At 49.9% G+C, this 16,056-nt stretch overlaps 2 protein-coding genes across 2 annotated transcripts; both read right to left on the reverse strand.

The window, feature by feature from the left end:
• Window positions 1-30: 30 nt before the first annotated feature.
• Window positions 31-1,551, reverse strand: Leng9 (leukocyte receptor cluster member 9). The gene is made up of 2 exons (XM_051162251.1): window positions 892-1,551; window positions 31-834 (listed from the first exon to the last, which is right to left on the reverse strand). The coding sequence occupies exons 1-2, from the start codon at window positions 1,549-1,551 to the stop codon at window positions 31-33; spliced, it is 1,464 nt and encodes a 487-aa protein (XP_051018208.1).
• A 1,774-nt stretch (window positions 1,552-3,325) lies between these two features.
• Cdc42ep5 (CDC42 effector protein 5) lies at window positions 3,326-10,845 on the reverse strand. The gene is made up of 2 exons (XM_051162263.1): window positions 10,752-10,845; window positions 3,326-3,889 (listed from the first exon to the last, which is right to left on the reverse strand). Exon 2 carries the CDS (start codon window positions 3,887-3,889, stop codon window positions 3,428-3,430), a length of 462 nt encoding a protein of 153 aa, XP_051018220.1. The 5' UTR covers window positions 10,752-10,845; the 3' UTR covers window positions 3,326-3,427.
• Between the last annotated feature and the right edge of the window lie 5,211 nt (window positions 10,846-16,056).

Here is a 16,056-nt window from a genome sequence, read left to right on the forward strand (position 1 = left end):
TTGCCTGTTCTCTGAGGCTTGGAACCTTGGTCATTTGAGGGCAATCTCAGCCAGGGGCAGGTAGCTATGTCCTGCCCTGCCCATATGGCACAGCCAGAGTGTCCCTAGGGGCTGCCTCAACTCCTGGTTCAGGACAAACCCTGGCTTAGGGATGCAAACCTGAGATCCGTGTGGCACCTTAGCCAGGGTGAGGTGAGGCTGTAGCGCCCCTGGCGGCCTCAGCACTCTGAGCCCTTCAGCCTCTAGCCTCTGATGCAGAGTTTGGGCCATGCCTGCCAGTGTTGGGGAGGGTATGGCACAGAGTACATGTTGGCCCAGAAGAACCAAGTCCCCAAACTGTAGCTGGGAGGGTGCCTGAAGCCCTGGTGTCAGGAGGGCCTTCCGCAGAGCCCTAGCTGCTGCAGCCTCCTCCCCAGGGCCTATGAGCCTTAGCAGGACCATTGTCAGGTGCAGGGCCTGTGCTGGTACCAGGAATGCAGCACAGGGAGGGGCTATCTGGACCAGATGCTCTTGGGCCTTGACCACTTCAGCCCTGAGCCCAGGCTCTGTCACCATGAGTGCCACGAAATGTGTAGGACGGAGCTGGCGAGGGGCCATTCTGTCATCAGGCCAAGCACCTGGACCCCACTCACTTTCCATCTCTTCAGCAGAAAGCCCTAAAGTTTCCATGTCCTGTGCCTGCCACCGTGGAAGCAGTGTGACTCTGGGCACCTCTACTGAGTTCGTGATCTCCTTTACTCCTGAGATGCACACGGTTGGGTCTGGTGTTTCTAACTTAGTTGTCCCATTCAGGATGGTCTCTCTGGTTGCTCCATCCACTTTGTGTGTCTCCAGGCCCGAATCAAGCCTAGATCTGGTCTCTTTGATAGTCTCACCTTCCTGTGTCTCCAGGCCCAAATCAAGCCTGGTTCTGGTCTCTTTATTTGCCCCACCCTCTCCTAATGTCTCCAGGCCAGAATCAAGCTCAGTTCTGGTCGGATTTCCACCCCCTTCCACTGGGGCATTCTGAGTGTCCTGACTCTTGGAAGCCTCCCCTGTCTTCTCTGTGTCAGAAATACCTAGCTCGACCTCTGGCCAGTGCTCGTCCCTGCCGTCCAGCGCATCGAGGATGGTGGGTCCCCGTCCAGCCGCAGAGCCCGAGCCAAAAATAAGGTCAGTGCGCGAGGCTCGGTCCCACACCAGGCGTCCGCGGAAGCGGAAGTAGCGTATGCGGTGCTGCGGAACTGCTAACACGCCAGGTCCGAGCGCTGCCAGCGGCTCGTCCCAGCAGAAGGCGCAGAAAGGCTCTTCCTGCACGCCCAAGAAGCGGTCGGTGTAGCCCACCGAAAAGTCAGCGGGGTCCAAGCGCGGGTCCCAGCGGATGCGCTGGATGACGTCGGCGGCAGTGCGCAGAGCCGGCTTCTTGGAGCCGGCCTCGGGCTGCGAAACCTCGGGCGACGGCCCAGTGGCCCCAGGATGTGGATGACGGCAGCGCGCTCCGAAACGACAGCGGCCCTCTAGGAAGAAGCGGCAGATCGCCGGGGCCTCAGAGGAATCGGCCGGGGCCTCCATGGTCTCGAGGTGCACTGAGCCGGCGCAGTCTACAGAGCTGAGCACCGACTGTGATGCCAGGAGCCCCGCCCGCCTCACTTAGAGGGAGGCCCGTGGACTAGGCGGGGCATCAGAGTGCCCCAGTGGCTCTGGAGCTCCGTGCCACGCCCGGTGTATTTACAAGTGTCCCGCCTCTAAGCCTAGTCTTGCCCCACCCCAAGTGATTTTACACGTGTCCCTCCCCTAGGGTGGGGTACCATAGAGAGCCCTGCTCAACCAGTCAATTTATATGTATGTCCAGATTGTCCAGCAATCTGGACCAGGGAGCCATGTCCCATTCCATCCAACTACATTATATGCGCTCTTCTCTTTTGGGACGTTAGCGAGACAGTTTCCACGCCATGCAAATACTTTACTTGTGCACCAATGTTCTCCCTAGCGCCTCAAGGGATTCTTGGAACAAGGCCTCTCTCCATCCAATTGATTTACATATACCCCACTGAAGTGGGGGGTGTGGCTTAGAGAGCCAAATACTTTTGCTTATGCCCAGGCCCTCCTCTCTCAGGACCTCTAGGGGGTCTGGCTCTGCCTACCCCTTCCCCCCCCCCCCCCCCCCCCGCAACATCTGACTCACACTTAGACCCCACTTCTTGGGGGAGGAACGGGAGGTTTAGTGATGCTGGCTCCGTCCCCAACCATCCTTAAAGTGTGGAGCCCCAAGCCACACTTTGGGCTGTGAGTAAAGTCCTGCCAGTGTCAAGTTACTTATAAACGTCCTCTCCTGTCCTTCCTGGGAGCTCCACCCCTTTACCTTGGCTCCACTCCACCTGACAGTTTAACATATGCCCCACCCCTCATTGGACTTAGTGGGCCTCACTAAGGTTCCATGGTTTTACCTGTGCTTGGTTGTCGGGGACACACAGGTTTTGCTCCTGTCCCTAGCCTAGGGGCTGACATATACGACCCACCCCTCTGGAAACTTTATTTTGTTTGTTTGTTTTGGAGACAGCGTTTCTCTGTGTACTCATGACTATCCTGGACTCGCTTTGTAGTCCAGGCTGGCCTCGAACTCACAGCTATCCGCTTGCCTCTGCCTCCCAAGTGCTGGGATTAAAGGTGTGGCTCCCTCTGGAAACTTTAAAAGACCTTATTCTGCCTCCGGTTCAGTTAATTTAAATTGGTCCTGCCCCTCCAAGAGCCTAAGATAGCCTGGCCCCAAACCCAGTAATTAATTCTAGATGTCCCTCCACCTCTGAGAACCTTCAAGAATCTTGCTCCACCCCCAGTCCACAAGATAGGCATGGGGAGCCCGGCATCTCTGGAGTGTTAAAACATCTGGAGATCTGTGGGCTCAGGCTGAACTCTGTGCCCAGATTTGTGACGCAACAGCCACATGCAGAGTGACACACACTGGGATCAGAAGCCCATCCCCTGGGAACCACACCCCTCCTTGCTCTAAAGGTTCCCCTGCCACTTCCCTTTGCGGCCGCTCCCTAAAAAAAGAGGTGCGCCGCCCAGTCAGAGTGCGTCTAGGGGGATGTGGAGGGTCAGGCAACTATGACTCTTGGAGTCAAATTTTCCCGTAGCTGATGCTAAGCAAGCCACAGGCCATGGACTTTATCCAGGTGACAGGTCAATATTTGAGGGATGAATAAGGCTGTTGGAGAAGACAGGTGCGAGACTCCGCCCTTCGGGAGGGGCATGAATACACTTTCAAACTCTTAAAGGGCTATCACTGACAACAGACTTAACTCTTAGTTGGTGGCACCCCACCACTGTCCTGCTTTGGCACTCCTTCCCGTGCGAAGTGAATAGACACAGCCTGTGGCACAAACCTCGGCCATTTATGTGTACAAAAGTGGGATGTTGGGAGGCAGGGGTTGCGGGAATCAGGACACTACAGACCGATGACGTCATCCGGCTGGAGGTCAGCATTGGAGCAGCAGCGGGCATTGGGGTGCTTCATTCCAGGTTGGTCATCCTCTTCAGGCTTGGTGGCTGTTGCCTCAGTGCGCTCGGCGTCCATGACACCTAGAACCGCGTCCAGCATAGAGGGGCCCAGGTCCAAGTGGAAGGACAGTAGCGGGTCCGCAGGTGAAGGCACTCGGGGATCAGGCGCAGGGGGCTGTGGGACTGCAGGTGGAGGGACTGAAAGTGGGGCCCCAACCGGCGGGGCCCCGGGCTCAGGGGGCGGGCCACCTCCGTGGCGACTCAGGAAGGAGGTGTCCCCGAAGGCATCGCCACCGCGTCCCACGTGTAACGTGTGCCTGAAGTCTCCAAGGGGCGCTGAAATAGAGAGTGCTCCTCGATCCAGTCGCTTCTTGGGCTGTGCAGGGCCCAGCTGCTTCAACACCGGCATCTGTGGGGACACATATCAAAACTACCTCACCTTGGAGCCCCAACTCTGGGTTCCAAACCCCCCCTAGTCAACCATAAGAAGGCTTTTATAGGGCAGGTCTATGGTGGAACGATGATTCTCAGGTAAGAAGTGAGGAAACCGAGGCTGTGAGAGGTTCCCAAGGTCACTACTGCTGGACTCAAATCTCAAATGACATATTTAGGTTTTCCTGAGTCTAGCATGTCCATGATTGTAGCTGGTTTTTTGGTACTTGTAGGTTCTTCTTTTTTCCCATCCTTTACACCCCGTTTTCGTATCCTGTAACTAGATAGGCGAGAAACAAGGCTTAAAAAGAGAGGAATTAGGAAAATGCCCAAATCTAATTTCTTTCCTTTTGTTTCTCCTTTGATCATAGCTACTAGTAAACCACAACTCGCCTCGTTAAATGATCACTGACCACTGACCACCTCTCTTGAGGCCCTCACATTTATGTACCCTCTGAAAAGCTCCCAGAATTCCAAACGTCGCACAATCACAGAGGTGATCTGAAGCTGGCAAGACCACATTTCTGCTAGAGTAGGAAGCGAATCACGGTCAGCTGCTGTGGACAGTCCGAAGCAGCCCCACGTCCGTACACATTCTTATAATATTTGTTTTTCATTTTTATTTTTTATTTTTGTTTGTTTGTTTGTTTTCGAGACAGGGTTTCTCTGTGTAGCCTTGGCTGTCCTGGACTCACTTTGTAGGCCAGGCTGGCCTCGAACTCACAGCGATCTGCCTGCCTCTGCCTCCCGAGTGCTGGGATTAAAGGAGTGCGCCACCACGCCCTGTTTATTTCTGTTTTTCAAAGAAACCAAAATTTCAGAATTCTTCCTAAATATGACCAGTATGCTTTGTGGGTCACATTAATAACTAATATTCTAGCATTCCTGCAGGGTAGGTGCCAAAAAAAGCACTTTAGGGGTGCTTCTCAATGAGGCTAGTAAACAAACAAACAAACAAACAAACAAATAAACACTCCAGTTAGCATTTGCTATAGATGAAGAGCATCAGTGCCCATTCTCTCTCTCTCTCTCTCTCTCTCTCTCTCTCTCTCTCTCTCTCTCTTTTTCCGAGACAGGGTCTCTCTGTGTAGCCTTGACTGTCCTGTACTCACTTTGTAGACCAGGTTGGTCTTGAACTCACAGCGATCCGCCTGCCTCTGCCTCACCAGTGCCCATTCTCAAAGACAGGGCAGACTCTTTGCACTGAGAGCAACAGCCACCAGGTCAGGGCTAACCGCATTCTCAGGCGGCCTCCCCTCCAAACACACCAAGAAGGCTCTACAGAGCATGTGCCAAAAAAAAGTCACTAAACATACCGCTTGAAGATTCTTATTTAGGAGGTTTAGTATGTTCCAAGGGAGCCGAATATTTTACACAGAATTTTATAATTAAAATAATCTGCTTTGAGGGAGACTGTGACCTAGCAGTATAACATCTCATTTTGTAAAACACTAATAATAAAACAAATGCCTCAAATATTAAAACTTGGCAGTAATGGTGGGCTAGACAGATGGCTCAGAGGTTAACGGTGTTTGTTGCTCTTCTAGGGGAGGGAAGTTCCCATCCTAGTACCCGAGTCCCACCGCTTACAACTTCCTATAACTACAGCTCCAAGGAGTCTGATGCCCTTTGCTTGTTTTCTACAGGCACTGCACACACACACACACACACACACACACACACACACCCAGCACCCACATGGTAATTCACAGCAATCCGTCACCAAGAGTTCCAGGGGATCTGATGCACTTGTACAACCTCCATGGGCACCAAGTGTGTACGTGGTGTACACACACACACACACACACACACACACACACACACACACACACACGGAGGCAAAACATTCATAGATAAAATAAAATAAATCTAATAAAAATATCAGCAAAGCTGGGCGGTGGTGGCACACGCCTTTAATCCCAGCACTCGGGAGGCAGAGGCAGGCAGATCGCTGTGAGTTCGAGGCCAGCCTGGTCTACAAAGCGAGTGCAGGACAGCCAAGGCTACACAGAGAAACCCTGTCTCAAAAAACCAAAAAAACCAAACCAAACCAAACCAAAATATCAGCAAGAATGACGTGTTTGTAGCTGCCAGCTTGTGAACTGTAAACCAGACATGCAGGTGCTAGATTACTGTGCCACACCTGCCTGGGTGGTAATAGAAACCCAGCAAGCCTTGCCCCATATCCTGGAGCTTGGTCTTTTTCCACGGAAACCGTGGGAGGGGCTTTGACAGTTTTGTACTTCTAACACTCACGGCTACTACGCATGATGAAATCCCTTGCTTCTCTTGCAATCAATGCCCCGCCCTTTTCCGGTTAATCGAATCTCCACAAATGAAGCTTTCCGTTTTTTCCTGTCTGCCGAATAGATAAAAAAACGAAACAACTGATACTTCTCAGAGCACATGGAAACAGCGACTTAGTGAAAAGCCTATTTTTAATATTAAGTATTGCCAACTGGCAGCGCTAGTGTCGGGAGAAGAAAAAGGCCCCTTAAACAGCAACTGCGGAACAAAGATTAGATTTGGGTAAAACTGTACCAGGACGGCAAGGGAGCCAACATTGTTCTTTCAGCGTTCAGCACCCTGGGAAGTATCAACGATATTGTGGACATAAAGTGCAGCCAAAACTGTTTGAAATAACATAGATGGATGTAGTGGAAGAACTATCTATGCATGTATGCACACATGCACACTTTACATGTGTTCCTCTCTGCTAGGGACTGAGTCTAGGGTCTCACACATGCTAGGAAAGCACTCTGCCGAGGAGCTACGTCCTCAGCTCTTTAAAAAAAAAAAAACAAATCCCTTTATGTGGATGTGTGTCTGTGTTCCACATGCACGCCTGGTGCCCACGGAGGACAAATGAGGGTGTCAAATCTCTTGGAATTACAGATGGCCAAGATGTGGGTATGGGAATAAAACCCAGGTCCTCTGAAAGAGCAGTCAGTGATCCTAATGTCTCAGTCTTGGCTCCAACACTGCCATCCCCCCCATCCCAAATCCCAAACCTCTCCTTGCTTTTCCTTATGGGACAAGATCTTCCTGCGTTGCCCAGGCTGTCCTCTTAACTCGCCTCACAGCCCAGACCTTGAACTTTGTTATCCCTCCACCTCAGCAACCCGAGCAGCTGGGATTGCAGGCCTGGTCATCAGCACCGCTGCTTATCCTTGGTGGTTTTGAGAAGGGTCTTTTGTTGTTTGTTTTATCTTGGGAATAACATCTCACAAGCAGCTCATAGCAGTCCTCCTGCCTCGGTCTCCTGACTTACAAACCTATATGATCTTGTCCATCTCTGAAACCATTCTTGCCATACCAGTTCCACTCTACCCTTAACCTAAGTGAATAGACGTATTTTTATTGTAACTTGACACACAATCACCACCACCCTTCGTCCACCATAATGTAAGCAGAAGTTTTGACGGACTGAGACTTGCTCTCAACCATTTAGCAGGTACTTGGGTTTCCCCTATTTTTAAAATGTTGTATTTGACTCACTAGTAAAGATGGAGCCATAGTTACCATAAACTCTCTAGGTGCAAGTGATGCCTTTCACCTGTAGTGAGAAATGAAAAGAGGGAGAATTTGGGGGCTGGAGAGATGGCTCAGAGGTTAAGAGCTCCGCCTGCTCTCCCAAAGGTCCTGAGTTCAATTCCCAGCAACCTCACGTGGCTCACAACCATCTATAATGTGATATGATGCCCTCTTCTGGCCTGCAGCTATACATGCACTGTATATAATAATAATAATAATAATAATAATAATAATAATAATAATAATAATAATAATAATAATAATCTTTAAAAGAAAGAAAGAAAGAAAAGAGGGAGAATTCAGAAAACCAGCTGCCCAGGTTTGGAACTGGATGGGGCACTTGCTATGTGGCTTTGGGTAAGCAATGTGACCCTTTTGAAATTGTTTTCTCATCTGTCAAATGGAATACCAACAGAATGCTCCATCTTAGCAAAGCACACAGTAGGTGTTCAATTAAGTAGATGCTACTTAGAATGAATTCTATCCCCTTTTTGTAGGAGTGTTGCGGATAGAACCTAGAGACAGCTAACACTCTGGTTTGTTTTGTTGTGACAGGATTTCTCTGTGTCGCCTTAGCTGCCCTGGACTCACTTTGTAGACCAGGCTGGCCTCCAACTCACAGAGATCCACCTGCCTCTGCTGGGATTAAAGGCGTGTGCCACCACCTCCTGGCTAACACTCTGGGTACTAATCAGGCATTCTACCATTGAGCCATGCCCCTAGTAACTCCTTGGTTAATTTCAGGCAGGCACTCTAGCACTGATACACACCCTCAGCCCCTCACAGAAGAATTCTAAACAGGAGTTCTACCACTGAGCCATGCTCCAGGCCCCTCACTGGGGAATTCTGTTTTTTAGCTATACCATTAGCCTTTAAAGGGTGCAGGGAGAAGTGTGGCATGGTGGTGCATACCTTTATTCCCAGCACTTGGGAGGCAGAGGAAGGCAGATATGCATTCAAGGCTAGCCTAGCCTACAGAGTAAATTCTAGGATAGCCAGGATTACACAGAGAAACCCTGTCTCAAAAAAACAAAACAAAACAAAACAAACACACACACACACACACACACACACACACACACACACACCAACCAAACAAACAAAAAACCACTTTTTTTCAGGTAGGACCTTATTAAGTTCCCCAAACTGCTTTTGAATTCACTCTATAACACAGAAGTTATGATCCTCCAGCCTCAGCCTCTACTCCCTAGTAGCTGGGACTATAGGCCTGCATGCACCTATAGCTTCAGCTAAGATCCCAGGATGTAACATTGCATATACTGGGACTCAAAATTTGCCATCTCTTTCCTTATGGGATCCTGACCTGCTCCCTTAACCTTTTGCTGAACTTATTCTCCTAAAAACGAGAGCCAGACCCCTGTATATTAAAGGATGGCAGGAAACACACACACACACGACTTCTTGTATTTCCCCAGCACTTTTTTTTTTTTTCAAGACAGGGTTTCTCTGTGTCACCTTGGCTGTCCTGGACTTACTTTGTAGACCAGGCTGGCCTCCAACTCACAGGGATCCTCCAGCCTCTGCCTTCCGAGTGCTGGGATTAAAGCCCGGCCAAGGTTTTAATTTTTCAACGATTTAAAAACAGAAAGATTCAATAGCTGGCCTTGGGTTACACAGGAACAAGTTCTGGACACAAGATGTAGACCAGGTTGATGAAGTGTGGAATGTAAAGACTCTACTGCAGGGCTGGAGCGATGGCTCAGCGGTTAAGGGCACTGTCTGCTCTTCCAAAGGTCCCGAGTTCAATTCCCAGCAACCACATGATTGCTCACAACCATCTATAATGAGATCTGGTGCCCTCTTCTGGCCTGCAGGCACACATGCGGGCAGAATACTGTATAAATAATAAATAAATAAACCTTAACAAAAAGGAGAATCTGTTGCAGTTGACAGACACAGGAGGTGGACCTACATGAAAAGGGGGTGGGGGAGCTTTAATTTGATATAAAGGCCAGAGCTTTCCTTGGTACCTTACTTGGCTTTGGTTTTCTTTTCCATTCTATACGGAGGAGGGAGCGTTTAAAAGAGCTTTTGTGAGGCTAGAGAGATGGCTCAGCAGTTGAAGGTTAAGGGTCACAACCAAAGTGAGCTTTTGGAGGTGGAAACGGTGGCCTGTGACTTTACTGTCAGTGTTTCGAAGGCCGAGGTAGGTGGGTATTTGTAAGACTAAGTAAAGCCAGCCTGGTGCACATAGAGAGCTTCAGGCCAGCCGGGACTGCACAGTGAGATTCAGTCTCGAAAAAGAAAACAAAACCAAAAAAAACAAAAGAAAACAAACAAACAACAACAAAAAAAAAACCCCTCTCAGGGCCGGAATGATTCAGAGGGCAAGGGTGCTCGCTGCACCAACATGAACACCTGAGTTCAAACCCTCAGCGCACAGTTTAAAAACCCCCAAAGCCCACCGCTGTAGAGTGCAGGGGCAGGAGATAGTCGGACTTGTTCAACTCCCGGCTGAACAAAAGATGCTTCTTTATCTCAAGAACAAGATGGAACATAAGCTACCAGGAGCCTGGACTTCTCTGGCTTAGACTTTCACATCCCCCAGCATATGCCCATGCACACACTACATGTATGCCTCTCACACGTGAACACGGAGATTCTAATGTCCCTGCAGCTCATGACCTTAAAGCTAGTCACTTGTCTCTGCAGCCTAGCTTGTAGATAGGGCTCGAAACTCAAAAAGGCTTGCTGCAGGGCTGTTAAACTCAAGGCAAGGCGGGTCATTCTTGGAAAAAAGTTCGTCATCAGCCTAAGCTCTTACAGAGGAACTGTTGTTAGGGATCAATGCAAAATAGATTGGAAGCAAGAACACACTGGCGACCCGGCCGGCCCGCCCTGACAGACACACGCTCAGATAAGCACTTCTCCTCTGGCCTTTTCCACTCTCTTTCCTGCCTAGGCACTGTGTGGCTCCAGCTGCAGGGGTGGGGTGGGGTGGGGTGGGGTGGGGTGGGGTGGGTGGGGGGGCACAGCTGGTTCACCTCTGTCCTCTCTCAACCCCAGCCCTGCCAGGAAGGAAATAACAAGCCCGCTATAGAGCTGGCTCGACAGGTTCTCAGGCAGGAGGGTGGAGCCCAGATCTGGCAGGGGACCCCACCTGGAGACCCCTGGAATCTTAGGACTGGTACTCGTTTTCTAAAGCCCCAAGACTGCAGCAGGGACTTCAAAGGTCCTTCCTCTGTTTAGTAACTAGTCTGCCTCTGTTTTCTCTGGTTGAAGACAACGCCCCCCCCCCCCCCCCCCCCCCCCGTCCGCCCCACAACCCACTACAGCTTCCTCACCTCTTCGTCCTGACTGAATTGGGCTCCGGCTCAAGCTCTGGTCCCTCCTGACCTCGGATGCTACCTCTTGGCGCCTTTTTTTTTTTTTTTTTTCTTTCTTTCTCCGGGAGGGATATCACCTGGCAAAAAAACAAGTGTCATGCCCAACCTGGACGTTGGCACCAGGACCTAGGCTTGAGGTCTGAGTGCTACTGCCTCAGGCTGGGTCCAGAGCTCCTGTGTCCCAGGGAGCCCCACCTCCTAGCTCTCTGGTTTCACGGGCAGGGAGTTTCCTAGCTTTCCTCTCTCACATTCCAGGGGTCCAGACTTCTGCATTCTCTGCCTTTTACTGCCCTCCTTCCTCAGACCCAGGAGACCAAACCCCAGAGTCTGGCAAGCCCTGGTTATGGTTCCCTCTTACCTGCACTGGGAATAAGCTTCAGCCCCTCCCGGGGGCCATGGCAGCCTCCTAAGCAAGCGCGGAGTCAACGCCCAGTCTGCCAAGTTGGTCTCGCTTTCTAGTCCGGGTTGAGAGGGTTAAGCCATAGGCCCCTCCCAGCATTCCTTATTTCCCCCCAAAGTTTGCCTCTAGGATTTAAAGGACTAGAAAGCCTTGGCGGTGGAAAAGCTGAAGGCCCTTTGAGTGGATGTCGGGAGCGGGAGGAGACCGGGACTGAAGCGGCTGGAAGTGGGACAGAGTTAGTGGGATGGGCCGGCGCGCCCCTTGCCTGGCCCCTCCCCCTGCCCAGCTTGGAATTTCCTGAAACCAGGGAAGTCTGGCTGTTTAGAAGAGTAATTTCTTCCAGATTGCCGCTGTTGGGGGAGTGGGAGTGGTGTGTGTGTCTGTGTGCTCTGTGCTCTGTGTGTGTGTGTGTGCGTGTGTGTGTGTGTAGAAGAGGAGGGAGACTACGGCAAGAGAAGGAGGGAGGGAGAGAGAGAGAGAGAGAAGAAGAAGGAGGAGGAGGAGGGAGGAGAGGGAGGGAGAGAGAGAGAGAGGCAGAGAAACAGAGAGAGACAGAGAAAGAACTAAAGTCCTAGCTAGACAAAGAAGCGGTGTGAGGTTGCCCTGAAGAGTTCACCAGGGTTTTCCACTTGCTATTTGCAACCTCCTTCCAGAAAAGGGTCATTACTCTGAGTGTCTTGTGTCTGCGATGAAGACAACGCGCTGGTGTTCAAAACATCCTTCTGAAGCCGCTAGAACATGATGGGGGGGGGGGGGGCAGTAGAGGCGTGATGTACCGAAGTGTGGTGTGGCTTAGGACAAAATCTGCAGAAACTTGGCGGTCTCAGAGGGAGACCCAGCTACAGATTTAACAAGGGAGACACCGAAGGACCACTGGGGACTGCAGAGGCCAGGGAGGGACAATACGGAATGCAGGCACACAGGGAAGCCAGTAGAGACAGATGGCCTTGGTAGATAGAGCCTGAGAGGTCAGCTGGGAGGAATCTAAGTCGGCATGCCACGTATCTGCGCTATTGCAACTTTCTTTCCCAGGAGCCAAGTTACTGGATTGGTCTAGCCACCCATCAGCAGACAGATGATTGAGTAAAGAGATCATGGCATATATTCCCGCCAGAGTTCTTTGCAGCCTTGAAGAAAAGCACAAGCATGTCATTTTTGAGGGTGGGTGGGTGGGTGTCATTGTGTTTAAACAACCCTTACTGATAAAGACAACTACTATGTCTCATTTGCACAACCCCCACCACCACACACCCCCGTACATACACATGAACACATTTGCTGTTGATGATCTTTTTTTTTCTTCTGGTGGTGGTGGTGGTGATTAGTAGAGCCTCAACCCAGGGCCTCCTGCGTTTAAGCCCTCTTCCACTGAGTTATATACCACTCTCTCCTCTACCCCCCCACTTGCAATTAATCCTTTTAGAGAAAAGACTAATTTTTTTTTTCTTGCACTAAACACTAAAACTCATAGGTTATGAGGCTGATCTCCCATTGAAAGACAAAGCAAGACAGTAAGGCTTGGGGCAAAACTCTCCCTGCAGTGCAAAGAGGGAGAGATGAAAGGGAATGAAATTCAGGCGCAAGGCTGTTGCAGTAGTGGGGGCAGTCGGGGGGGGGGGGGGGGGGAGAAGGGGTGCAGGAGGGGGTGAGTAGAGGCAACAAGGCTCTCTTGAGTCTCAGAAGCAGGCCAAAGATAATAAAACAAAACAAAACAAAATAAACAGGGTAGCTGGACTTTATAAGAACACAAAGACTGCTGGGGAGTATGGGTAGGAGCAGGCTTAAAAGGGCAGAGTTGTGGAAAGCAAGGCTGGGGTCAGGAAAGGTGAGGAGAGAGGCAGGCCCTGTGGAGGCCAAGGCAGGCCAGGCCAGGTCAGTGAGATAAGGCTATCTATAGGGAGGATTAGGGTCACAGAAAGATTTTCCCTTCTCTGGTTGGTTTAGACTCATTTGTTACTATTTTGTCTCATTAAAAGTTCTTTCTTCTTTCTTTCTTTCCTTCCTTCCCTTCCTTCCTTCTATCTCTTTTAAAAATTTTGTTAATTAAAAAAAATTTTTTTTAAAGACAGGGTTTCTTTGTAAAGCCCTGGCTGTCCTGGAACTCTCTCTGTGGAGCAGGGCTGCCTCTAACTTCTCCTTAGTGACTTGAGAGGGTGCTCAGTGCTTACTGTTCCTGCAAGGGATCCAAGTTCTGTTCCTAGTAGCCATGCCGGGCAGCTCACAACCACCTCTAACTCCAGCTCCAGGAAATCCAGTGTCAGGTTTTATGATGTCTGTAGGCACTCTAACTTGTGTGCATATACTCACATAATTAAAGATAAAAATATATCTTAAAGTTTATTTGTTTGTGTGTGGGAAGGTTGTGGTGGGCATGTGTACGGAGGCCAGAGAATGAGTTTATATAGTTGGTTCTCTCAATCCAAATTTCTTTGGGGCTGGATACTTTTTTGTTGTTGTTATGAAGGTCATCCTGCGTGCTGTGGAACCTCAGTGGTTGCCCACAGGTTCTGACTATGAGCTTCTGCTCCATACCTCCCATACTTCTCATTTGAAAGGCCAAAAGTAGCCGGGCATGGTGGTGCACGCCTTTAATCCCAGCACTCGGGAGGCAGAGGCAGGCGGATCGCTGTGAGTTCGAGGCCAGCCTGGTCTACAAAGTGAGTCCAGAACAGTCAAGGCTACACAGAGAAACTCTGTCTTGAAAAACAAAATAAAACAAAACAAAAAGAAAGGCCAAAAGTGTTCCAGGATTACTCTACTTATACTTCCATAACAAATATGTTACAAACTGGAAATTGAACTCACTTTATAGCCTAGGGCTATCCTTAAACTCATGATCCTCCTGTCTCAGCCTGCCTGGTGGTAGGTACAAGGATGTGTGCCACCACAGATGCTCAAAGTACTTTCTTTCTTTTTCTTTTCTTTTCTTTTCTTTTTTTTTTTTGTTTCTGTTTTTGTTGTTGTTGTTGTTGTTTGTTTTGAGACAGGGTTTCTCTGTGTAGCCTTGGCTGTCCTGGACTCGCTTTGTAGACCAGGCTGGCCTCAAACTCTCAGCGATCCATCTGCCTCTGCCTCCTGAGTGCTGGGATTAAAAGTGTGTGCCACCACTGCTCAGCCACACAAATCACTAATTTTTATGCTGTTCTGGATTGTCGAATCTGATCTTGTAATCATGAAGTTTCAGGCCAGAAAAGATCTGGACCTGGGTCCTTAAAAGGCCTGAAGGGAAATGGTCTCTTTTACAAGGACACACATTCCAAGCATTTTGAAGCCAGGCGGCAGTGGTGCACGCCTTTAATCCCAGCACTCAGGAGGCAGAAGCAGGCGGATCACTGTGAGTTTGAAGCCAACCTGGTCTACACAGTGAGTTCCAGGACAGCCAGGAATACACAGAGAAATCCTGTTCTTAAAAAAACAAAACAAAACAAAAATTTGGTATTTTTCTACCTACTGTTCCCCACCCCCACTCCCATTTCAGTGTGTGTGGGATAAAGACATTGAGATCACAACACAAACACTGGTGCCAAACACCCCTGAATAGGAATATATCTATGGAATATTTGAGATGAGTATAGATTTATTTCAAAGGAACCTGCAGTGTTCTCTAAATACTCAAGAAATCCTATGAGATGATTTTGGAAAAAATCCAGTGTGGTGGCACAAACCTAGAATCCCAGCACACAGGTGGTAAGAGGATCAGGAGTTCAGGTTCCTCCTCGGCTGATAAGTGTGGGGGGGGGGGAATGGGGGGGTGAGTGGTTGGGGGATGGGGTGGGGGGGGGGGAGTGAGGGATGGGGTGGAGGATGAGGTGGGGGATGGGGTGGGGGTGGGGGATGAGGTGGGGGTGGGGGATTGGGGGATGGGGTGGGGGGTGAGGAGTGGGGGATGGGGTGGGGGTGGGGGATGGGGTGGGGGTTGGGGGGTGGGGGTGGGGGGGGGGGAATGGGGGGGGGGGTGGGGGTGGGGTGGGGAGAAGGAGGGCACATAAATCAAGAATAAGGAGGGGGGAAGGGAAGGATGGAAAGAGATGAGACTACCGCTCACTATGCTTCTTTCCTACGTTTAATTCATTTTTTGCACCATTCCTCATACATTAAAAACAGATTGAAAAAGAAACAGGGTGTGAACTTTAGTGTTACAAAAGTAGGGAATAAAAAGCAAAAGGCCAGGCGGTAGCAACACAGGCCTTTAACCCCAGCACTTGGAAGACAGAGGCAGGCAGATCTCTGAGTTTGAGGCCAGCCAGGTCTATAGAGTGAGTTCCAGGACATCCAGGTCTACACAGAGAAACCCTGCCCCAACCTGCGGGGTTCAACTAAAACCCGGGAGGAAGTTCACTTGTTGAAAATGCAAGTCACAAAGAAGGAGAGCAAGTCTGATTGATCAAGCTCTCAAACTTTATTAGTCAGGCAGCAGCTTTTATAAGTCAGAAGGCAGGGAAGCATGTTGCTATAGCAACCCAGCTGCAGGCTTTTCTCAAAACACAGGGAATTCCAGGCAGGGTCATAATGTCCTGCCACACAGGGTATCTGGCTCCCTTTTTGTTTAGTTTAGCTGCTAAACCATAACAGGGTTGTTCCATCTCTGTCTGTCTTTAGTCTAACTGCCGACCCACAACAGGGTCAGCTAGTTTCTGGCGAAAGGCAAGCTCTGGGAAAGACAGAGACTTAAAGGTGTAGACTTGGACAAGATGGCTGAACATTGGTCATATGGCCTATTGTCCCCAACAAAACCCTGTCTCAGAAAGACAAACAAACAAAGAAACAAATAAAAAACAACCAATCAACCAAACAAACCCACAATAACATCTGAGAGTTTCCCAAGGCTGAAACCTTCCAAAAAGATGTTAAATTCCTTCCTTA

This window comes from Acomys russatus, chromosome 19 (genome assembly GCF_903995435.1).
Source record: "Acomys russatus chromosome 19, mAcoRus1.1, whole genome shotgun sequence".
Classification (NCBI taxonomy): Eukaryota; Metazoa; Chordata; class Mammalia; order Rodentia; family Muridae; genus Acomys; species Acomys russatus.